This window comes from Acomys russatus, chromosome 19 (genome assembly GCF_903995435.1).
Source record: "Acomys russatus chromosome 19, mAcoRus1.1, whole genome shotgun sequence".
Lineage (NCBI taxonomy): Eukaryota > Metazoa > Chordata > Mammalia > Rodentia > Muridae > Acomys > Acomys russatus.
In genome coordinates this window covers 53,595,503-53,618,572 of record NC_067155.1, presented here as the reverse complement: position 1 = coordinate 53,618,572, position 23,070 = coordinate 53,595,503, and the positions used below count along the sequence as shown (strand labels likewise).

General features: G+C 51.7%; 1 protein-coding gene across 4 annotated transcripts in view; it reads right to left on the bottom strand.

Moving 5' to 3' along the window:
• Window positions 1-273: 273 nt before the first annotated feature.
• Window positions 274-23,070, bottom strand: part of Camkk2 (calcium/calmodulin dependent protein kinase kinase 2) — a 43,502-nt gene continuing 20,705 nt past the window's right edge. Inside the window, exons 4-17 of one of the 4 annotated variants that reach the window (XM_051161527.1) lie at window positions 22,859-22,912; window positions 22,154-22,205; window positions 19,646-19,779; window positions 16,264-16,300; window positions 14,784-14,805; window positions 14,547-14,635; window positions 12,798-12,997; window positions 12,199-12,252; window positions 10,208-10,281; window positions 10,016-10,103; window positions 8,675-8,803; window positions 4,252-4,352; window positions 3,787-3,829; window positions 274-646 (exon numbers count right to left, since the gene is read on the bottom strand). In XM_051161527.1, coding sequence (XP_051017484.1) covers window positions 476-646; window positions 3,787-3,829; window positions 4,252-4,352; window positions 8,675-8,803; window positions 10,016-10,103; window positions 10,208-10,281; window positions 12,199-12,252; window positions 12,798-12,997; window positions 14,547-14,635; window positions 14,784-14,805; window positions 16,264-16,300; window positions 19,646-19,779; window positions 22,154-22,205; window positions 22,859-22,912 — 1,248 coding nt within the window. In that variant the 3' untranslated portion in view covers window positions 274-475. The remainder of the gene's footprint in view (window positions 647-3,786; window positions 3,830-4,251; window positions 4,353-8,674; window positions 8,804-10,015; window positions 10,104-10,207; window positions 10,282-12,198; window positions 12,253-12,797; window positions 12,998-14,546; window positions 14,636-14,783; window positions 14,806-16,263; window positions 16,301-19,645; window positions 19,780-22,153; window positions 22,206-22,858; window positions 22,913-23,070) is intronic. The other 3 variants (XM_051161529.1, XM_051161528.1, XM_051161530.1) reach the window with 3 other exon arrangements.

Sequence of the window (23,070 nt, the reverse complement as noted above, 5' to 3'; positions counted from 1 at the left end):
CAACTTGATTCTCCATGCAACTCAAACCCCACACACATTCACCTGGTACATCTGACATGGTTCTGAATTCACAACGGAAGAGTTTTTGTTTTTTGGCATAAAAACATTTTAAAAAGCAATTGTCCCAAAATGCATGTTGGTTTCCATTTGCAACTCCTCACACCCGCCGGTCCAGCCAGCCAGTGGCCAAAGTCGACGTCATGGAGTCAAGTCCTTTTTTTTTTCTTTATCCCCTTAGACAACAAAGGAAAAACAAAGAAAAAAGACAAAAGAAAAAAAGAAAAAAGAAAGAAAAGAAAAACCACAAAAACAAACAAAACGAAAACGAAACAAAAAAATAGATAACCAGAGATGACAGTCAAGGCTCTACACACGTGCTTGGTTTCCGTAGGACATGCTGCTATGGAAACGCAGGGTGCAGCAGCCCCGTGCAGGGCCACGCAGCCAGGCATGCGAGGTCGGGTGGTCCAGGCAGTTACTCCGGCTCCATCGCCTCCTCGGGCTGCAGCGGAGGCATGCGTGGTGGGGAGTCAGAGGCCGGAACCCCCCAACTTTCCACGCGGGGACCACCTTTCACAAGGGTACTTCCTCCTCCCCTACAGGGGCTGGCTCGGGGCCCTGGAGGCTGTCTTCGCTGCCTTGCTTCCTGCCCGCCGAACAGAAAATCAGCATTAAGGCTTGGAGAAATGATGGCAGCGCCCTGCCCTGTCCCCCACCTTTGCATGCCTCTATCATGTGTCACATCTGATCTTTTAGACCATCTCCCCATTTCTACTTGTTCACTTAAATATTTCAAAGCTTCCCTTGTAAAATGGAGAAATAGCATTTACCCAAAAGAGCAGAGAACTATAAAACAGGTGCCAAGCTACCCATGGAACACCCCAAATCATCGCGAGGTCCTACAGTGGGGTGTGTTTTTCTGAGGTCTGCAGTACTCTTAACCTTTCTCTACCCTCTTGGCTAGAAGTGCCTTGTGGGGCAGAAACTGTGACTCCTGACCTGAGTCATACCACAGTGAGTTCCTGGGACAGTGACAAGGACCTGTGTGAAAGTGGCCTGGTACATGGGGCCCACCACCCAGGCTCACAGGAAGGCCAGAAGTGGGTGGAGTTCCAGCAGACGGAAGGGGAGCTCTAAGGAGGGGACTCGGCCCCAGGGTGCCTTCAAGCAGAGTCCACCATGTAGGAAAAGCCACTGGCCTTGTCACTCAGGGCTACTGTCTAGCTCTTGATGATCATCTGTGTTTTCTACCCAACCAGGGGACTCTGTTCCTACACGAGGAAGGTAAACTGTGGTTCATGTGTCGCTGAGAAAGAAACACCTACGTTTGGGAATTACATTATTTGGTCTTGTGCTCCTGGGAAGGATGCCTGCCCTCCCTGCCCTCAAAGCTGCTAGCTGGCGCAGGCTGGGTCTCACTGCACGCAGGCCTGGGCCCAGGATCTCCATGAATAAAGCCCTATAGGTTCCAAGCCCTCGCTGGGCGATCTGTGTCTGAGGACAAGGGCATGAGGGGGCAGTAGAGCACTGAGAGACTATCTCCATCTGCTGGAATCTTGCCATTTTGATCTCAATGAAAACAAGAAACAGCCAGGCGTGGTGGTGCACGCCTTTAATCCCAGCACTTGGGAGGCAGAGGCAGGCAGATCACTGTGAGTTCGAGGCCAGCCTGGTCTACAAAGAGTCCAGGACAGGAAAGGCTACACAGAGAAACCCTGCCCCTGCCTGGGGGGGGGGGGAGAATGAGAGAGAGTGAGAGAGAGAGAGAGAGAGAGAGAGAGAGAGAGAGAGAGAGAGAGAGAGAGAAGAAAACAAAACAAAACAAAGAAAGAAAGAACAGGCTTGCTCACAGTCTGTTGAGAGGCAGCCTCGGTTTTGGCAGGCCTTACCACAGAGAAAGAGAAGGCCCAGGGAAGGCTTCCATTTCTCATAACACAAAGGTGGGGCCACAGGTTATCTGGGGACAAGGTGGCCATCTGCCTAGCTGCTAATTCAGATTCAGACGTATCTTCCTGGCTCTCCTCAGAGATGACTTCTCTCAAAACAACCCTCCCAAACAGCAGGTGTTCTCTTACGTCAGATGAGCCCCAGGTGGCCATTCCCAGTGAAGAGAAAAAAGTTCCCATCGCACACAAGTGACCACAGCAGGCTCATTCATTTGTGACAGCCAAGACAGAAACCCCGTCCAGCAATGGATCTGGATATTACCACCCATCTAAACAGGACTCGGTTATGAAAAGGAATGAAGCACTGCCCTATGCTGCACTGCGTTGAAAACATGTTGCAGAGAGAAAGAAGCCAGACATAAAAGCCAGAAACCCTGCGAAAAGCACAAATGTGTAGAAAACTGAATGTGCATCGTGGGTGCTGGGAAACAAGACTTGAGTGGACAGAGCTCAGAGGAGGAATGGGTCAAACCGGTCCTGACGGCTGCACAGCTGGGCCCACTTCAGTTGTACACTGTGATGACCTCCGGAGCGCCATCGCTCAGTAAAACTCAGCTTTTCACCCGCCTTGCAGTGCTGGGGATGAATCCCATAGCTTTGTGCTGCTGGCCAAGCATTTCTACCAAAGACCTATATCCCCAGCCTTTGACCAAGCCACTGTGTGTGTGTGTACATGCTCACACGTGTATGGAGGCCACTGTGTGTGTGTGTGTACATGCTCACACGTGTATGGAGGCCACTGTGTGTGTGTGTACATGCTCACACGTGTATGGAGGCCACTGTGTGTGTGTGTACATGCTCACACATGTATGGAGGCCACTGTGTATGTATGTACATGTTCACATGCATATGGAGGCCACTGTGTGTGTGTACATGTTAACATGTGTATGGAGGCCACTGTGTGTGTGTACATGTTCACATGTGTATGGAAGCCACTGTGTATATGTACATGTTCACACGTGTACGGAGGCCACTGTGTGTGTGTTCTTGTTCACACAAGAATGGAGGCACTTTCCTCAGGTAACATCCACTTTATTTTTTTGCAGCTAGGCTGACTAAACAGTGAGCTCCAGTGATCTGCCTGTCTCCTCCTCCTCAGGAAGCTCATGCTATCTTACACGGCATCTTACATGGGTTTTGGGGGATTGAACTCAAGTGCCCGTGCTTGTGTGGAAAACACGAATGAATGATTTCCCTGACCCCAATAAAGTTATTTTTAACAGCAGAAGTGGCTGAGAGGGGCTCCCAGGAATCAGGCAGCCTCATCATGGTCAGTAAGACAGACGCTGTGGTAGCTACCCTGAGCAGGGGAGGCACTCAGGGGAACAGGGTTACCAAACAGGTCCGCCCCACTACACAGGGGCAAAAGCGTTCCTCTGCCCCAAACACTGGCCTAGATATGCAGGCAGGAAGACCCAGATCCTGCTATGGTTAGTTCTAGGTTTAAACCCCCAGAGTTGCAGAGAAGACCCCATAAAGAGCCACAGAGTGCAGCAGGCCTGCCCTACGCTCTGTGTGCACACTTGGAGCACAGCCCCCAGGGGCAGAACACACTTTCACCGCCACCCACGTGCATGGGGACGCAGCCGTCCAGTTGGGCCTGAAGGCCTGGGTGAATTTACAGGCATTCCGGGTGGAGCGCCATGCACCGCAGCCCAGCCCACATGCATCACACACCGTGGGACCCAACCCAGAGGCCCTCAGTGAGCCAGGCGCAGCACACAGCGGCTCAGGCCGAAGGCACATTTGCCTGGTGGAGCTGCCCACGTGCTCTGTAGCTGCCCGCCCCCAGGCCCCAGCGGAGGGGAGGCGATGGCACAGGCAGGCAGACAGGCATTACCTTGGGCTCAGACAAGGGCTCCCACTCCCTGGTTGGTTTTTTGCTGGAATTGCCAGAGGAAGGGGAAAGTGAGAAGGGACCCTGGGAATGCCCCCTGCACCCTAGAGTTAGCAGACCCCTGCGTTTGCCACACAAGGCCCGTACCCACGGGGTCTTTTTGAACAGGTGGTGTGTTCACGTAGAAAGTCCCAGAGTGGGACCATGTGACACATCTATCTCAATGCCCCTAGAATACTCAAGTTTCTGGGGCCACAGAACATGTGCTACACAGTGCTAAACCCAGAGACCCCCAGTGAAAGAGTAAGTCCTCACAGGAAGGTGAACAGGGTGGCTGCCCTGCCAACAGATGGAGGCTGGCTGCACTGAGGACACAAGAGCAACCGTGTGTCTCTCCTGGGATGGCCCAGGCCCAGCTTCTAGTATCCTCCACCCCCCAGACTGGAAGGAAGATGGGGGGTCACTCACGTGAGCAGGTTTCCGGGTGCTGACAAGGAACGTTCCTCCCGTCGGCTGCCCTCAAATGGGTTCCCGAAAGAGCGCTTCCGAATCATGGTCTTCACTAAGATCTGAGGAGGGAGAAGGCAGAGAACAGTGATGGCCACCCCACAGCGGGAGATTCCAAGCACCTTCTTCTCCCGTCTGCTCCCTGCCAGCTCCCAAGGCTCCTGACTCTGGCAGGCCCTTCCTACCCAGGAGCTGTCAGCCAGAGCCATCCCAAGCCTGGGGACAGCTTACTCCCTAGCTGCCCAGGGGTCCAGGCTCCTGGCTCTAACAAGCTGGCTTATTGTCTGTCTTAGTAACCCAGTTCTAGCCTCAGGACGCAGTCTCCAGGAGTGTGGGCTGTACCACTGCTGAAAGTCACCAGAGGCTGCCCTACTCCAGCCAACCAGAAACAAGGTATTTCCATCAGGATAATTCTTGGGGAAGAGATGAAGAGTTCTCAAAATTGAGATTGAATTCACACAGATAAGCTTACCATGTTAAGAGTTCAGTGTCTACATATAACCTTTGTGCGCCCCCACTGGCCCCCCCCCGCCCCAGGATATTTTAAACCATCCCTAGCTAACCCTAAACACCGAACACAATATAAACACTGTCGACATTCAGACCCTATCAGTTAGGGCATGACAAGTCAGGTTTACATGTTTGGTGCAAAACCAATTTCCCTTTTTCATGTTATTTCTGATCGGTGATAGACTGAGCTTATAGATGTGGAAACCAACTACATATAACTGAATGGTTTTTTTAGTGCATTCACATCTCCTTGATCCAGTGTCAGATTTATGTCACCCTAAAAAGAAACCCAACACCTGTCAGTAGTCACTCCCTGTACCCTTTGCCTCCCAGCCCTTGGCAACCGCAAATCTTCCTGTCTGTATGGATTCACCCATTCTGGGCACTTCCTATGAACGGAGCTATACTTTGACTGGCCTTTTGTGTCTACTTGTTCCTTAATTAAAAAGGGTGGTGGATCTGCTGGAACGCCCTGACAGTAGTAAGCTGCCATGTGGGTACTGGGAATTGAACCCAGGTCTGAAAAAACAGTCGGTGCTCTTAACCACTGAGCCATCTTTCCAGCCCCTAAAAAAGTTTTCAGATTTTTAAAATTTGTGTTGTTGTTGGAGCATACATGCATGTGTAGGGGGTCAGAGGTCAACCCCTGCTATTAACCCTCTCCTTCCATGTATGGCAGGTTAGCTGGCTGGCAAGGGAGCTTCCAGATGATTTTCCCATCTGCCTGGCATCTCCTCGTCAGGGTGTGTTAAGATTGGTCTGACTTTTTACATGGGCCTGGGCCTGGGGATGTGTGTGTGTGTGTGTGTGTGTGTGTGTTTTTTTTTTTTTTTTTAAATACAGGGTTTCTCTGTGTAGCCTTGGCTGTCCTGGACTCACTTTGTAGACCAGGCTGGCCTCGAACTCACAGCGATCCGCCTGCCTCTGCCTCCCGAGTGCTGGGATTAAAGGCGTGCGCCACCACGCCCAGCTGACTGGGCCTGGGGATTTGAACTCAGGTTTCTGGGCTTGTGTGTGCATCCGAGTGTGCTTCCAACTCCAGCTTCCGGTGTCCATGTGTGCACTAGTGCAGCCACACACAGTCACACATGCATACACAAGTAACTAGAATCTTAAATTTAAAGCTAAAGAAGGAAGGAAAAAAGCACTGACTTACAAAAGGGTAGAAATACTCAAATGCCCATCAGTTGGGGAATGGACAAACGCATGTGTATAGTACTCAGTCACCAAGGAAATGGAGCACCCACATCGCTACAACACTGGGGAGCCTCGGAAATGTGACTTTAATCAAAGAAGCCAGACACAAAAGGCCACACGGTGCAGGATTCCACTGATAGCCAATGTCCAGCACAGGAGATCAACAGAGGAAGAGAGCCGACCAGTGGCCACCTATGAGGGGGAGGAAGGATGGGGAACTGGGGTTCCTTAGGATGTGATGAAACAACTCAGCTGCAGAAAGGTGGTGACCTTACTGTATTGGAAGCATCCCAAATGCCAACGGATAGTTTACTTTGAAATGGTTAGAGGCAAGGAAAACCACCTGAGAATAAAAGCCACATCCACAGGGTAGCTCTTATAGTGACTGACAGATCTCAGCACAGGGAAGCGCCAGTGGGCTTGGGGGCGAAGCGGCCCCTTCCTCTGAGCTTTGGCTGGTGTTCCTCCCTGGCTCCCCTTTCTTTCAGCCTCCCCTCACCCCTGCCTGGTCTCTCATTCCATGGGAAGGCTGCTCTCTGGGTCCATGTTTCTCACAAGGTTGGAGCCTCAAGAACTGATGGTAGCTCGCACTGGTCATCTCAAGCCTGGCATAGGGCAGGCACCCAGAGAGGGCTAGACCTCATTCCTTCCCACATGGACAACCGCCTACACCTGCCACCCCTCCCTGCTCCAGGTCCCCTGATCTCAACCCTGCAGGCTCCTCCTGTGCTCTCGGAACTTCTACTTTCCTCATCTTTCAGCAATGTGGGGTTTCTGGAAGCTTCTTCTTTTTTTTTTTTTCCGAGACAGGGTCTCTCTATGTAGCCTTGGCTGTCCTGGACTCACTTTGTAGACCAGGCTGGCCTCGAACTCACAGTGATCCACCTGCCTCTGCCTCCCGAGTGCTGGGATTAAAGGCGTGGAAGTTTCTTGTTTGACATTGCCTGCACTGCTCCCTCCTGTTGAGCTGTCTGCTGCTTTGATTGTTCTCAGTAGGTTACACCCTGCCACTTTGCATTCATCTGCTTCTTTTTTTAAAAAATTTTCTATAATTTATTTTTATTTCATGTGCATTGGTGCTTTTGCCTGCATGTATGTCTGTGTGAGGGTGTCAGATCTTGGAATTACAGCTGTGAGCTGCCATGTGGGTGCTGGGAATTGAACCTGGGACCTCTCAAAGAAGGAACCAACTGCTCCCAACCCCTAAGCTACTTCTCCAAACCTGCTCCCCTCATTTTTATATTACGTTTTGCCTACATGTATGTGTGTGCATCACTTGCATGCCTGGTGCCCACAAAGGCCAGAAGAGGTTTCCAGTGTCCTGGGATTGGAGTTACAGACAGCTGTGAGCTGTGGGTCTTGGGATTCAAGGCTGGGGTCCCCTAAAGCAAGTGCTTTGGATCACCGAGCCCTCTCTCCAGGTCCTTTATCCACTTAAGGGAAGGTCCCTTTGACCCATGGTAGGGCCTAGTGTCCCTCCATCAGGGACATCCCCTGCAGCCGTTCTATTGCACCAGACATGTACTCCTTGGCGTGAGAAGGCGGAGAACATGTGGGCTCTGCTCATGGGTGTTTGTGTCCCTCAGGAACCACTTGCAAATGTTCAAGAAGCATTTCCCCAGCGGCGGACACCTACTGCAGATCCCCCAGGCCACAGGCTTTCCCCAAGAGTCTTCAGGGGGACAGAACCACACACAGTGGCTGTCAGACCCAGCTACCTCTCCCACTATAGGCACAGAATGGGTGGGTGGCGGGGGTGAAGAGTGCACTAGGAAAGGTGAGTGGGTGTGGCTCAGTCTAGAAGAGTGGCAGGCATGCAGAGCCCCAGGTGGGGGGGAGAATAGGAAGCGTGGATGAGCGCCCAGCCCTGGAGCTCAAGTCCCGAAGGAGGCAACAGTGTGGGGTAAGCAAAAGAGAGAGCGGGCAAGCAAAGGAGCAGGAGCCAACTCTCAGACTCCAGAAGGGACCCGAGCCTGATGCTAGCTTTGCAGAGCCAGGAGTTTGCTTGTCTGTTGGGGCTGGGCAAACAGAACCGGGGCCTCTGAGAAGGCTCTGGGTGCTTGGAGCCTGAACCCCTGAGCCTCCCCTTTCCCTCCCGGAGCCAGAAACTGTCCTGGGAGCTGGCAACCGGGTAGCTCCCACAGTCTCCAAGTTAAGGCTTTAAGATTACTCTTTCACACTTCCTTTTCCTAGAGCTAGGACCCAGAGTCAAGGCCACAAAAGGAGCCTGGTGTCTCCCCAGCAAAACCCTGGGTCTCAAGATCAGGAAGAATATTCTGCAGTGTGGGGCATGGGCATGCCAAGTTAACTGTTCTGGAGATTGAAAACCTCACCAGCTGTGAACCCCATCTTGGACACCAGGTGCATTGCTGACTCTGGCCTGGTTTTCCTCATCCTCCTGGCTATGCTCTCCTCCTGGCTCCGCTCTGAAAGCGGGAATTCTAGGCAGAGCAATGGATGCCTCCAGGGGGCTGCCCAGCTCTACAGAAATATGGGAGCCCAGGGTCACCTGGCCTAAAGAGTGGCTGTGACTCAGGACAGCCCCCAGCAGGATCCTAACTCTGGCCCTGCAGCTGCTTGCTTCCTGGGCATCTGGCCTGTGTCCAGCCATGCATTCTCTAGCCTGCCTAGGGCTCTCTCAGCCCCTGTTCTTGGTGAGTGGGCTTTCCCGCCTTACCACGGTCGCCAGGCTGGGAATGTGTTTGACTGAATTCTCCACCTCCTCTTCGGTCACCTCAACCAGTGTGCAGTTCTCGTCCTCCGATGGCAATGGCTCGGCCCCGTGCCTCGTGACCCAAGGGTGCAGCTTCAATGAATGACAGGAGGGGTTCCTGAAGGGCCCTGCCAGCGTGCCAAGGACAGCATGCAGGAGGGAGAGGCCAGGGCCTGGGGTCTGGCATGCAGGAAAACTAGTGATCCCAGGCAGAGAGGGTGGGTGTATGAGACGGGAGGAAACTGAGAAAAAGCAGAGATGGAGGTGGAGCTGTGACGTGTGCAGAGACGGTTCTCCATCTGGCCCTCGGTCACGATAAGAACAACCAGAATTTGGCATCAGCTTTGCCCAGCAGCCCCAGGAGCACCCACGGGCCTCCACCAACCCTCCTTGACAACAGAGGCTCTGCTCTGAACAGGCCCGTTTTCCCAGTTTACAGCAGAGGAAACGAGGAGTTGCTGTGGGGCCAGATGGAAGGGCACACTCAGAAGAGGGCCCAGGCCCCCCTCTCTGGGGTCCAAGTCCTTATCTGTGACTTTTGGACTCTCTTAAAGACACCTGTGCAGCTCAAGTAAGCCAGGCACCTCGGAAGCACTGGACTGTTTTTAGACACGGTCTCACACACTCAGGCGGGCCTCTAATTCCTATCTGGTCCTGCCTCCGCACTCCACCATGTGATCATTGACATGCTCTACCATGTGCAGTGGTTACTACGGTGCAGTTTATCTAGAGATAGAGCCAGGGATGTATGCACCCGGCCAACTGTTCATCCCTGATCGATATCCCAGGGTTGGGTGTGTGTATTTGGTCTTGTGGGTGGGATGGTGGGCAAGGTCTCTTCCGGAAGTACTTTCTACCCCAGGGTAGAAGTCAGCAGGAAGAGGTTGAACTGCCCACTAACTTCCTCCCACTCTCTCTGCAGTTCCTCAAAGCAACCGGCCCACATCTCTGATGGGGGGTGGTGGTGGTGGTGGGGGCGATGAAAGGACTCGAAGTTCAGCAGCCAGGAGCATGGAACACACAGAGGCCCCAGATCACTCTTGGAGGGACAGACACCATCAGCTCAAGCTAACGGGAGCAAGCGCAGGCAGCTCAGCAGATTGGTCACAGACAGACCCCACTCCCACACTACAGTGGATGCAACCGTCAACACTCCCTGTCCCCAGCAGCTCAGAGGCCCGCAGAACATGGGAAGGCGGTAGTGCCAGGAGGGTGCGGTGCTGGGGACGGGGCCAAGCCAAACATCTCCAAGCATAGGACACAGGCCTTGAGTAACAGCCTCCTTAGCCATCAGCAGCCAAGTACCTTGATCTCAGGGACCACAATCCTGGACTCTGGATTCTTGTCCAACATCCGGGTGATCAGATCTTTCAAGTCTTCAGCAATATCAGGCCTGGGGGTGGAGACACGTCATGGGTGGGTTTTCACAGAAAACTGAGGAGCCTGAGTACCGAGGAGCCAGAAGGAGGTGACAGGGGACAGACAGGCATTACTCACTGGTCTGGGAACTCCAGGGCCTGACTCTTGATCTTACTGTGCAGATACATGATCCGCTCATCCATGAAAGGGCACTGTGGAGAGGCCGGGGAGTGTGGTGGTTAGCGACTGCCCACCTGCACCCTTCCTTCAGAGGCCATCCATGCTGCGTCATTCCTCAGAGACCGCAGCAGAGGAATGAACAGCAGTGGCCCAGGCTGAGGAGAAAGCAGGGGCCATTCCTTTGACTCCACAAGTCAGTGGAGGGTCAAGAATGTACAGCTGGCCTCAAGCCCTTACCAGCCACACTACTGACCTGCTGTGTTACTGAGCTTCCGTTTCCTACTGACATGAAAGCCAACACTCTTCACCACCCACCTTGCCCGAAAGTAGTAAGGAAGCTGAGAGTAACGCATACGTGTGTGTGTGCGCGCGCGTGCGTGTGTGCATGTGTGTGTATGTGTGTGTGAGCGTGCATGCGTGCATATGATTACAAGGGCCAATCCATGATGCCCTCCATTGTGAGCAGCCATGCAGGTACTGGGACCCAAACCCAGGTCCTCTGCAAGAAGTGCTTTTAACTGCTAGGCTATCTTGCTAGTCCAAAGAAAATTTTCTAAACAAATATTGAGGGAATACAATTATTTATAAAAAGAGAAAAGCTTCCTTTCTTCTTTTCTTTCTTTCTTTCGAGACAGAGTTTCTCTGTGTAGCCCTGGCTGTCCTGGAACTGTGTAGACCAGGCTGGCCTCGAACTCAGAGATCCATCTGCCTCTGCTTCACAAGTGCTGGGATTCAAAGTGTGTGCCAGTATGCCAGGCTTTGAAACAGGACCCTTAAGCTTTCCTCCAAAGGGAACGAACCATGCTTTTATTGCTCACAGAATCAAACTGAACTTCCCAGTTAAAAGAGGTATCTTACCAGGCATGGTGGCGCACGCCTTTAATCGCAGCACTCGGGAGGCAGAGGTAGGTGGATCGCTGTGAGTTCAAGGCCAGCCTGGTCTACAAAGCAAGCCTAGGACAGCCAAGGCTACACAGGGAAACCCTGCCTTGAAAAAACCAAAACAACAACAACAAAAGAGGTGTCTTGCCTGGCATGGTGATGCATGCCTTTAGTCCCAGTACTCAGGAGACAAAGGTAGGTGGATCTCTGTGAGTTTGAGGCCAGCTTGGTCTACAGAGTGAACTCTAAGACAGCCAGGGCTACATAGAGAAACCCTGTCTCAAAACAAAAACAAAAACAAAAAAACCTACCACCACAACCACCAACAACAAAAAAAAAACCCAAACAAAACAAAACGAAAAACACTCTCTAAATAACTATGCCCTATAAATTATGATCCCCACTCCCATTCTATGCCTGGCAATAGCAGCTAGGATGAAAGAACATCAAACCAGTTCTTAGTAAAGCTGCAAAGAATGCAGTGATTGATTAGTGATGTCTGTCTTAGGCTCAGAAATGGATAGTCCCTGTTGATCCTTCTGTTTCTTTGAACCATTTCTATACAGATGAAAATATCAGCCGGTCGTGGTGGTGCAAACCTTTGATCCCAGCACCTGGGAGGCAGAGGCACGCAGATCTCTATGAGTTTGAGGCCAGCCAGGTCTACAAAGCAAGTCCAGGCCAGCCAGGAGTACAAGAGAACTCTGTCTCAAAAAACAAAAAACAAAAAAACAAAAAAAGAAGAAAGAAAAAGAAAATATCATCAGAGATATGTATACTACAAATATTTTTTAGCCGGGCGAAGTGGCACACGTCTTTAATCCCAGCACTCGGGAGGCAGAGGCAGGCGGATCGCTGTGAGTTCGATGGCAGCCTGGTCTACAAAGCGAGTCTAGGATAGCCAAGGCTACACAAAGAGACCCTGTCTCAAAAAAAAAAAAAAAAAAAAGAATATTTTCATCTATTCATTCAGCTTCGGAGATCTAATTTACAAGTAAGAACTGTCTCCCTGTAAGGTCACCAGCCACCCAACAGCACTCAGAGAACAAGACACACTACCCTCTTACCTGGCCAAAAACAAAGCAGTACAGCGTCACACCCATGGCCCAAACATCCAAGGCCTGAAAGGAAAAGAGTTCAGTGTTTACCACGCTTCTTTTTTTGAGACAGGGTCTCTCTGTATAGCCTTGGCTGTCCTAGACTCGCTCTGTAGACCAGGCTGACCTCGAACTCACAGCGATCTGCCTGCCTCTGCCTCCTGAGTGCTGGATTAAAGGCATGTGCCACCACGCCCCAGCTAAACCACCTTTTCTTAATCCACACTCTTGGGGTGGAGCAAACTCTGTCTCCTAACCTCGCTGGATGGAACTTGACCCACCGGCATGGCCAGTGAAAGCTTAACTGCCCCGATCCCCAGCTGTAGCGGGTGGTTGGAGTTTCTTTGCTGTTTCTGTTCAGTAAGCAACGTCTAGCTACTGAAGTTGGCTCTGATGGGAAGTAGCCTGGACGTGCCCAGCCAAGCCGTGGAGACACAGACCCTGGTGTGAGCTCCTGGACCTGGCCGTGACCCAGTGAGCCTGCTGTGTGCATCTTCTACATTAGACTTTTTGCTACTTAGAACCAAAGGACCCTGATCCATGCAGAACTCTGCAGACCTGAAACTTACCTTCCCAGAGAAGATCTTCCGGGTCTCTGAGAGCGACTCGGGTGCCATGAAGGCAGGGGTGCCCACGGTGTTAGAGAGCAAGGCGTCGCTGCCCTTGAACTCATTGCTTACACCAAAGTCAGCTATCTTGATGTGGCCATCTTCTCCCACCAGGAGGTTGGAAGGTTTGATGTCCCGGTGGATGATCTTCTGGTAGTGTACTACAGGGAGAGGAACCGATGGGAGAGAAGCAGCAGGGAAACTCCATGAGAACTCCCGCTTGGCCGTGCGGCCCAGCATATCGCCCCCCCACCCGACCCATGCCTCATCTCCCGAGCCCCAGGTGCCCTCCCCAAACATGCTCTGAAAGATAAAGGGAAAGTGTATTTAAGGATGTTTACACCAATCTCAAAACACCAACTGTCTATAGCAAATTTTTAACCACCTGTCATGGCCTATAAATAGTTTTCCTTGGGTCTGGCTTCCAGCCAGGCACACTGAGACGTGTGACAGTGAAACAGTTTCACTTGCCAACGGCTAGCACTCATCATGGCCAGCAAGCCAGCAGAAGACAGAGTAGGCCTATCTGAACTATGAACCCCAGCGTGGAACCGGGGACTTGGCTTCTCAGTGGGCAGAAGCATCACACAACTCTGTGGTCTGCGAGGCCCAAGAACCAAATCTGGGGCAAAGATGAAGAAGCTGGTGATGTAAAGAGAGCAACAGTTCAGGGCTTCCCTCTGTGCCACATGCCACGCACGCATCCCAGTTAAATGCCAAAACCAAGCCGGGCGGTGGTGGCGCACACCTTTAACCCCAGCACTCGGGAGGCAGAGGCAGGCTGACCTCTGTGAGTTCGAGGCCAGCCTGGTCTACAGAATGAGTCCAGGACAGGCAAGGCTACACAGAGAAACCCTGTCTCGAAACAGCAAATCAAAACAAAAAGTCACAACTATCCTCTGTGATAGGCAGGGGTAAAAGTCACAATGGCCAAAGGAGAAGGACAAAGCCACTGGCGGCTACAGGCTGAGCCCGGCCCTGGTGAGGACACGGGGAGGCTAAGAGGATCCCATCCCAGGAAGCTTATGCAGGTGGAGAGAAAGGGCTGGATTTTTAAAGCTTGCTAGTGGGCTGGGATGGCTCAGTCAGTGAGGTGCTCACAGACACAAGGATCTGAGTTTGGTACCCAGCACCCATTGGGAGGAAAAGAAAAAAAATCCAAGCATGGTGGCGCGTGCACTTATAACTCTGGTGATGGGAGGGGCGAGGGTGAGGGGAGCACAAGGCCTTAGTGGGCCGCCTGCCCGCTTAGCCTGCTTGGTGAGCTCCAGGCCAACGAAGGAGCCTGCCTAAAAAAAAAAAAAAAAAGTCCTCTCTGTCTTTCTGTCTCTGTAGTCCATCATCACATATTAATAAAAAGGGTTGTTCTCATCATAAAAATAGATTAAAATGTTAAAACAAGGTAGAGAGCTCCTAAGGAGAGACAGGGAGGTTGTCCTCTGGCCTCCACATGCGTGAGCACACACGTGCCCACTTCTACAGCAGCTCACTGCACCACTGTTCTTCCTTTCTCTCCGTAGCAGGGCGAAGGGCTTCAACTGCCACGGGACAGCCACAGCCAATTCCCTGGGCCACGCGAGAGACCGCTGCAGCCCACACAGTCCTGTGTTGTGCGTGTCCCAGTCACCCAGCAGGGAAATGGGATACTTTCCATCCCCCACCCACTGGCTAAGTCCCCCGAGGAGCAGCTCCCCCACCAGCATGGCTTACAGTACTCAATGCCCTTGATCAGATCCTGGAAATAGAACCGGGCCTGGTCTTCAGACAGAGGCTTGAGGGTGGGCACTTCCATCACGGGCCTGAAAGGGCGACATGTGTGTAAACAGTGTAAGCCAGATGCAGCTAGGCCTGGCCCACTCCCTCCCTCAGAGCCCGGCTCCCTCCCCCACACGCCCTCAGCTTTCAGGTGAAGAAGGCTGGCATTGCTCCTGGGAGACAAATACTCACCCTTGGTTGACCAATTCAAACACTGTGGGGAAGAGGAGGAGGTAAAACTGTCACACTGGGACACTGAATCCACCTCCCTCCCCCCCCCCCCATCTCCAGGGATGGCTGAGGAGACACACACACAGTCTACCAAACAACAGCTGCTCAGTGACACTAAGTGCCACTGAGGAGGCAAAGGACCTCCTGATACCCCCAGGGCCCTACCTGGACTTTATTTCTAGTCAAAGGAAAGCTGTACCTGGTGGTGCAGGCCTGTAATCCCCATTATTTAAAAGGCCGAGGCAAGAGGATTACAAATTCAAAGGTAGCCTGGGCTACAGAGTAAATTCAAAACTAGCCTGGCCAACTTAGTGGACTCCTGTTAGGGGGGCCTGGGGTATAGAGCAGTGATACAGTGCTTGCAAAGGGCTCATTATGCCCTGGGTTTGAGGCCCAGGAATGGACGAAGACATACACGCACGCCAGCATGCCCTCGCAAGTTTAGGGACTAAACCCAGACCTTGTGCACTGCAGGCAAGCACACTACCACTGAGCTGTATGCTCTCATGTTTTTCTTTAAATTGACTCAAGTTTCTAATTTCCCCCAATCCTTTTTGAAGGGGGCTATCACCCTGCAGCCTCTGTCTGGCCTGGTCTACTTGCTATGTAGCCCAGGTTGGCCTGGAATTCACAGAGCTAGACCCTTCTGCCTCCGCCTCCCGAGTGCTAGGATTAAAGGTGTGTGCCACTGCTCCCGAAGTCCTCACCATTTATAAATGAGGTCTCGGACAATGCACTCGAACCACCTTTGTCTGTGAGTAGTGCCCACATTTTGAGTGCCCCCGTCTCACCACTCTGACCCACGGCTTTCCCCCCTACTTTCTAGCACCAACCTTTCTTCAAGCTTTTTTCCCCACCGAGGCGGGGTTTCTCGGTGTAGCCTTGGCTGTCCTGGATTTCTCTGTAGACAAGGCTGACCTCGAACTTACAGAAATCTGCTTGGCTCTGCCTCCCAAGTGCTGGGATTAAAAGTGTGGGCCACCACAAGCTTTTTAAAAAGTTTGTAAAGCCCTGGGGTCTTCCCACTTGCTTGGTGTCCTCCACCCAGATGAAACACGGCCAAATCCTTGGCATTCCGGTGCTGAATGGTCATTTCCTGGGTGAACTGGCCTCTCCACTTTCCCTAACACCACCCTGAACACCTACATTTCTCACGTCTATTTAATTATCAACACTCTCTTTCCTGTCTAGGATAGCACCTGTAAGGTCTCTCTTACCGTGCTATCCTCAGTGCCTAGAACAACTTTGAGTGTACAGTAGGTGCTCAATAAACAGCTGCAAATGGTCACACAGGAGATGTAGATGCTAAAAGCGCCAGCAAGAACCCCCTCCCGTGCCCTGCTGGACCAGGAAACAGGAAGCTGCCCTTGGTGGTCCCAGGGCTACAGCTGTCTATAGACAGCACCTGGGCAGAGGTGTGGATGGAGGAGAGAGATCTTACCCATGTACAGATGGTCCTCATTGGGGTCATCCAGGACCTGATGGCACAGCCGCCCAGGGACAGGAGCAAGGAGAGAGAGAACAGATATAAGCAAGAGGAAGCGGGAGTGTGTGATGGCCTGTGCCCACAGGAGGGCGCACTTCCCACACTTCTTCCTAGTCAAGACAGAAGACAGACACTCCCAAGGTATGATAACCAAGTATACCTGCCCTCACGGTCTGGACCACGCTGAGGAGAAGACCGTTCGGGAAGAGTAAACACTCCCCAGAAACGCCCACACCTGGATGCCGAGCCAGCCCACCACCTAGGAGATGTGCCCAGGGTTTCAGGGTAAAAATTAAAACCTATGTGAACTCAAGAAGTGGACCCACTCCTCCTGACCCTACCGGGACACGCCTCAAGGCCTGCTCCTGCCTCTCTCTAGTGGGCAGGTCCCAAGCGTGTCCACTTTGTCTTGGTGTGTCCAATACTAGCTGGATACATAGTAGGTACCCAAGAAACACTGAGATGTGAACAAACAGAACGACTGTGCGCTCTTGCTGAGTGGGGTGGATAGATCAGATGCACGGGGTACTGGGGAGAAAAGAGATCCCACTAGCACTCCGTGCTACCTGCAGACTATGTCCCCTGGACTTCCGCTGGAAAGACCAACTCCAGTGTCAGGGGCTGAGATTGGGAGCACGGCATGAACTAAGGACAGAGGGTAACAGTTTGCAGCTGTTCTCTCTATTTTAGGGAGAGACGTGGGTAAGACAGTCAGACAGACAGGCAGGCAGGCACGCGCGCGCGCGCGCGCGCACACACACACACGTGCACACACACACACACACACACGTGCGCGTGCACACACACGTGCACACACACGTGCACACACACGTGCACACACGCGCACGCGCGCACACACACGTGCACACACACACGTGCACACAATGCCTTTTAGTAGGGCCGATGTGAGCAAAGAAGGGCAAGAGCTACAGCCACAGTCGCAGCAGCAGCAGCAAAATATAAAAAACACATCCATTACAAGCCAGGTGTGGTGGCGCACGCCTGTAATCCTAGCACCTGGGAGGCAGAGGCAGGTGAATCTCTATGAGTTCGAGGCCAGCCTGGTCTACAGAGCCAGTTCCAGGACAGTCAGGGCTACACAGAGAGATCCTGTCTCCAGGTGAGAGGAGCACATACTGAATGTAGTCCAATCCAGTGCCCACATCATACAGCTCACAACCACCTGTAACTCCAGGTCCAGGGGCTCTGACACCTCTAGCATCGGCAAGGATGCGCACAGGCCCCATCGTGCAGACCTAAGTAATAAATCTGTTTTGAAAAGTGAAACATGGTGGCACATGTTTTATAATCCCAGCGCTGAGGAGACAGACAGCAACTCTGAGGTTGCTGGCCAGACAGCCTAGCCTAGTTGGTGACCTCTAGGTCACTGAGAGACCCTGTTTAAAAAAAACAAAACAAAACAAAAATAAAAACGGACTGTACTTTCCAAGGAATGACACCCAAGACTGATTTCTGTTCTCATACACATGCGCACGAGTACACTCACCTATATAAATACACTCATGAGCACACAAACAAAAGTTACTTTTCTTTCTTTTTTGTTTTGGTTTGTCAAGACAGGGTTTCTCTGTGTAGCCCTGGCTGTCCTGGAACTTGCTCTGTAGACCAGGCTGGCCTCAAACTCACAGAGATCTACCTGTCTCTGCCTCCTGAGTGCTGGCATTAAAGGCATGCACCACCGTGCCTGGCATTATTCTTAATCATGTATAATAGCATTACTATTTTTCAGCTAATTAATAAATAATTTTAAATTTTGTCAATTTATGGCTTTGGTGTTGGGGTTGGTTTGTTGTAATGCGGCTGACCTTGAACTTCTGGCTCTCTTGTCTCCACCTCAAGCACAGGGCTTACAGGCCTGCAGCACCATGTCTTGCTCTGGTTTGTATTTTAATGGGAAACAGGAATAAATATAAGCAATGTGAAGAGCAGCACACTGAGCTCTGCGGAGGTTAGAGGCAGGGTGCCCCGTCAGGCTCACATGGGGAGGCCCCACCCCAGCAGGAGTGCTGTTCTGGGTAGTGGTAGAACTAAGTAAATCCAGAGGCAAGAACGCACGCACACACAGATAGACACACACATGCACAGACACACTTGCTCAGACATACACACAGACACACACGCATAGACACACACATGCACAGACACACACAGACATACAGACACACACACAATCCCCCAGACACACACACATACGCAGACATACACATACAATGCCCCAGGCACACACACATACAGACGTGCATGCGCGCGCACGGGTGTATACACACACACACACACACACAAACACACACACACACACACACACACACACACACACACACACACACACACACACGCTCTCTTCTTGGCCACGATGGTTCTGCTTTGCCTCAGGCTCAACACAGCAGAACCAGCTCAGCATGATCTGAAAACAGCCTTGTGCTGAAACCAATCTTTCTTCCTATTAGGTTGTTTTTCTAAGTATTTGTTATGATGACTAAAAGCTAACACAAAGTTTTCCAGAATTTCTAAACACATCAAGTCATCTTGAGACAAGAAAACATGAGAACCACTAAGCTGAAGCAAAGGTTGGCTAAATATAGAACGGGCTGAATCCAGCTCCTCAGCGTTTACAAATGAAGGTTTACTGGGGCACCGTCATGCTTTCTTACTGTTTTGTCTGTTTTTGCGACAAGGTCCTGCTATGTTGCCCTGGCTGGCCTGGAGGTCATTCTAACTACTAGGCCAACCTCAAACTCACAGAGAACTGCCTGGCTCTGCCTTCTGAGGGCTAGGGTAAAAGGTGTGCACCTCTGCACCAAGCACTAGTGGTTTGCTTAGTTTAAATGTGGTTGGTTTTGTTATTATCTTGTGTGTACTTGAACCCCCACAGCGCATACATGGAATTCAGAGAACAACTCTGCCTTTATTTGAATTCTGGGGGTGAACTCAGACCACTGGGCTCTCATTATCAGTCATCAAGTGCCTTTGCTCACTGAGCTATCTCACAGGACTCGGCTTATTTATGCGTAGCTATTTCTGTGCTCCAGCTACCTGCATATATAGTAGAAAAAGCTTCAAAGAGAAAGAAGTAGGCAACGCGGAAGCCTGGGAGCTCTCAGCCTAAACTTTTGCATCTGTAAGACTGGGCGTGATAGGCGGCCTTGAGGAAGTGGCGGTGACGTGATCCAACAGTGTGAGGGTGTGAGAGGCAGCAAGTTCCTCAGCCCTAAGGCAGCTGTCTGCTGTGACTTGACTCTCTAAGGATCCTAGCAGGGAGCTGTTCGGCTATTAACAAAGCCAGGGCTAGACCACCAGCCCCGCCCTCTCTCTTCACCTCCACCAGCTTCACCACGTTGGGGTGGTCCAGCTTCTTGAGGATGGCAATTTCCTGGTACACCTGCTCGATGGGGCCCCTGGGCTGGATGCAGCCCCCTGGAGCTGGGCGAGCACCTCGGGGAGGGGGGCGACCTGCAGGGAACACAAACAGTTGGAGTGGCTGCTAAGGCGACAACTGAAGGTCCAAGGACTTCTGGGAGCTTCTAGAATAAGCGAGGCAGCAGTCCCTGGCCCTCCTGTTCACCTGTCAATCCCCCTTTTTCTGTCACATGCCCAACCCAAAGCAAAGGAGGCTCACTGAGGAACTAGTCTGGCTCAGCAATTTTAGCACCCCAGGGAGATGGTTACCCAGGCATAGCTCAGCACACAGAGCACGTGCCTCGCACACACAAAGTCCTGGGATGGATCCCCAGCACTGCATAAAACGGTGTGGTGACGCACCCCCAAAACCTTAGTACTTGGGAGGTAGAGGCAAGAAGATCAGGAGTTTCCTCGTCACCCTTGACTACTCAGTGAGGACAAGGTCAGTCTGAGAGCTGTCGCAGAAAACAAAACAAAAATCAAAAGCAATCCATCATGTGAATCGATCACTTCTCCTCTTTGGGGCTCAGTTTTCCCACTGGATAAAATAGACATAAACAGTGTTCCTCTCCTCAGTGCGCAGAAAGCCAAGGGGAAGAAACAAACAAACAAAAAGAGTCAATGGGAAAAGCGAGGCAACTACGCCAGGACGGAGTGCTACTCAGTAGAAACACTGTAGGAACGCGAAGGCCAACAGCCAAAGCCGTTACATCACACACGTCATGTGAGGAAGCCATGAGTGTGATCAGCAGAACAGACGCAGCTGTTGCAAGGGGGTGCGAGGAAAGGAGCCGGCTCACGCCTCGGCCTGTAGGAGGAAGGAGGGAGGCAGAGCGGGAAGATCACAAGTCCAAGGCTAGCCCCCATCACAGTGAGACCTTGTCTCAAAAACAAAAGTGAGCCTGGAGAGATGGCTCAGCGGTTAAGAGCACTGACTGCTCTTCCAGAGGTCATGAGTTCGATTCCCAGCAACCACATGGTAGCTCACAACCATCTGTAATGTGATCTGATGCATACTGTATACATAATAAATAAATCTTTAAAAAAACAAAAACAAAAAACAAAAGTGAGCTGGGCGTGGTGGCGCACACCTTTAATCCCAGCACTTAGGAGGCAGAGGCAGGCAGATTGCTGTGAGTTCAAGGCCACCCTAGTCTATAAAGCGAGTCCGGGACAGCCAAGGCTACATAGAGAAAGCCTGTCTCAAAAAACAGGAAAAAAAAAAAAAAAAAAAACAGAAAAAAAAAAAAGCTCAATATTTAAATGTGTTTTAATGGCTTAATGGGTTTCTGTTGTTTGTTTATTCTTCCTTTTTATGTGTGCAATTTTACACAAGAGTGTCTCCTGTGTGTATGGCTAGCCTCGTGTTCCCGATCCTCCTCCTCCTTCCACTGAGTGCCAGGGCCTCAGGCGTGTGCCTAGGCGTGTTGATTTGTAGATAAACGCACAACATTTTTGTTGCTCTTTCTGAAAGTCTGATTCTTGCTCCTGCTGCTCTGCCTTCTTCCCCATGGATTTGCCCATTCTCGGTGTTTTATATAAATGGTAATATTTATAGTGAGTGACTTTATGTCTGGTCTCTTTCACTTAGCGTGCTTTCACCCATGTAACAGCAAACGGCTACTGACGGCTGCATATGCACACACATGTTACTCATCTGTTCAAGGCCACTAGGGTTGTTTTTGCTCAACAGATTTGTGAATGGTACTGCTAACACATGTGCTAGCAAGCCGTGTATTTTTCATTCTCTTGGATACTACTAGAGAGGAGTTGCTGGGTCCTAAGCTATGATGACTGATACTGTTAACTAGAAAGAGACTGGAAGACTTGCCCACCACGGGTGGCGCCATTCCCTGCCTGGGGACCCTGCAGTATATAAGCCGAGGATGGGGCTGAACACTAGCTCTCATTCCTCTCTGTTCTTGACTGTGGATACAGTGCAACTCGCTGCCTCGGGCTCCTGCCTCTCTGAAGCCCCAAATACGAGTCAAAGCAAACCATTTCATCCTTCAGTTGGTTTTGTCAGTCTTTAATTAGGACACCAGGAAAAGAAATAAAGACATATGGTAACTCCATGTTTGCCTTTTTAATTACTTATTTATTTATTCTGTCATGTATATGCCAGAGGACAACTTGTAGCAGTTGGTGCTTTCCTACGCTGTGGGCTCTGGGAATCAAACTCATGTCATGAGGCTTGGCGTTGAGTGCCTTTTCTGTGGAGCCATCTCTCCAGCCCTTGAATTCAGCTTCTAAATTCTCAAATGAATTAGAGCCCACATCAAGCAGCTCAGGACTACACTCAGGGGGAACCCTGTGTGGAATGTGGTGTCCTCCCAGAGTCTCCCTGCTGGACATTGCATTGACCTGGCTCTGTCCGACCTTGCCTCGGGACCCACACTTTAGAACAATGGCCCATAACACTCACGTGGAAAGCCAGCCTGTCGGATCAGCTTCTTTTTGGACAGCACTTTCATTGCCTGCGGAAGAACAGACCCCCACCAGAGTCCAGTTAGAGGCGGAAGGGAAGGACGTGAATAGCTCCCACTCCTCCTAGCTTCCTACTGTGCTCCCGGGCCCTCGGTGCATCAGGCCGAAGCAGTGAGAGCCTCGTCACCAGCAGGAGCAAGCTGGTGCTGGCTTGTGTGAAGACAAGACTCCTGGAGTTGTGCCAGGGCCAACCTGGAACTACTTCCGAGGAGGTTCCTGGTTAGCAGACTCAGCTGGGGACCCCTAAGCTCATGGCTCCTGCCACTCAGTCAGACAAGTGAACCAGAGCAATGGGCCACGAAGGATGTGATGGCTACTTGCCCAAAGCCATGCTGCTCATACATGTCAGAGGCAGGGTTTGACCTCACACGGGACTGACACCAAGGCCTCAGCTCTAGGGCAGTATGTCCATCCCTCACTCTGTTTTGGGGCTATGGAAGGGACAGCGAGGGCAGCTCGGAGCCATCTGTAAAACGGAGGGCACTGCCTCTTTCTAAATGACCCAAGAGCAGGACAGGGGAGCAGGTGTCCACACTGTGCTCGGAGGGAGCTGACTACTAGGGGAGGCTTTCCTCGGGGTGGAGACGGGGGGGGGGGGGGGGGTGCACCGGTGGGGGCTGGGGGGGCGGGAGGGGGTACTCACGTAGTAAGTATTGTCATTCTCATTGTAGGCCAGCTTGACCACACCATAGGAGCCCTGGACAGAGGGAGATGCCATGATGCACTAGCCAGAAGCCACGCTCTGTGAGATGAGGGCCCTCACAACCTACGGTCTGCAGCTCACTGGGAAAGCATACCTGCGACTGCATTCTGGTGGACTTAATGCTGCTAACATTTAAGTGGAAAGAACTAACA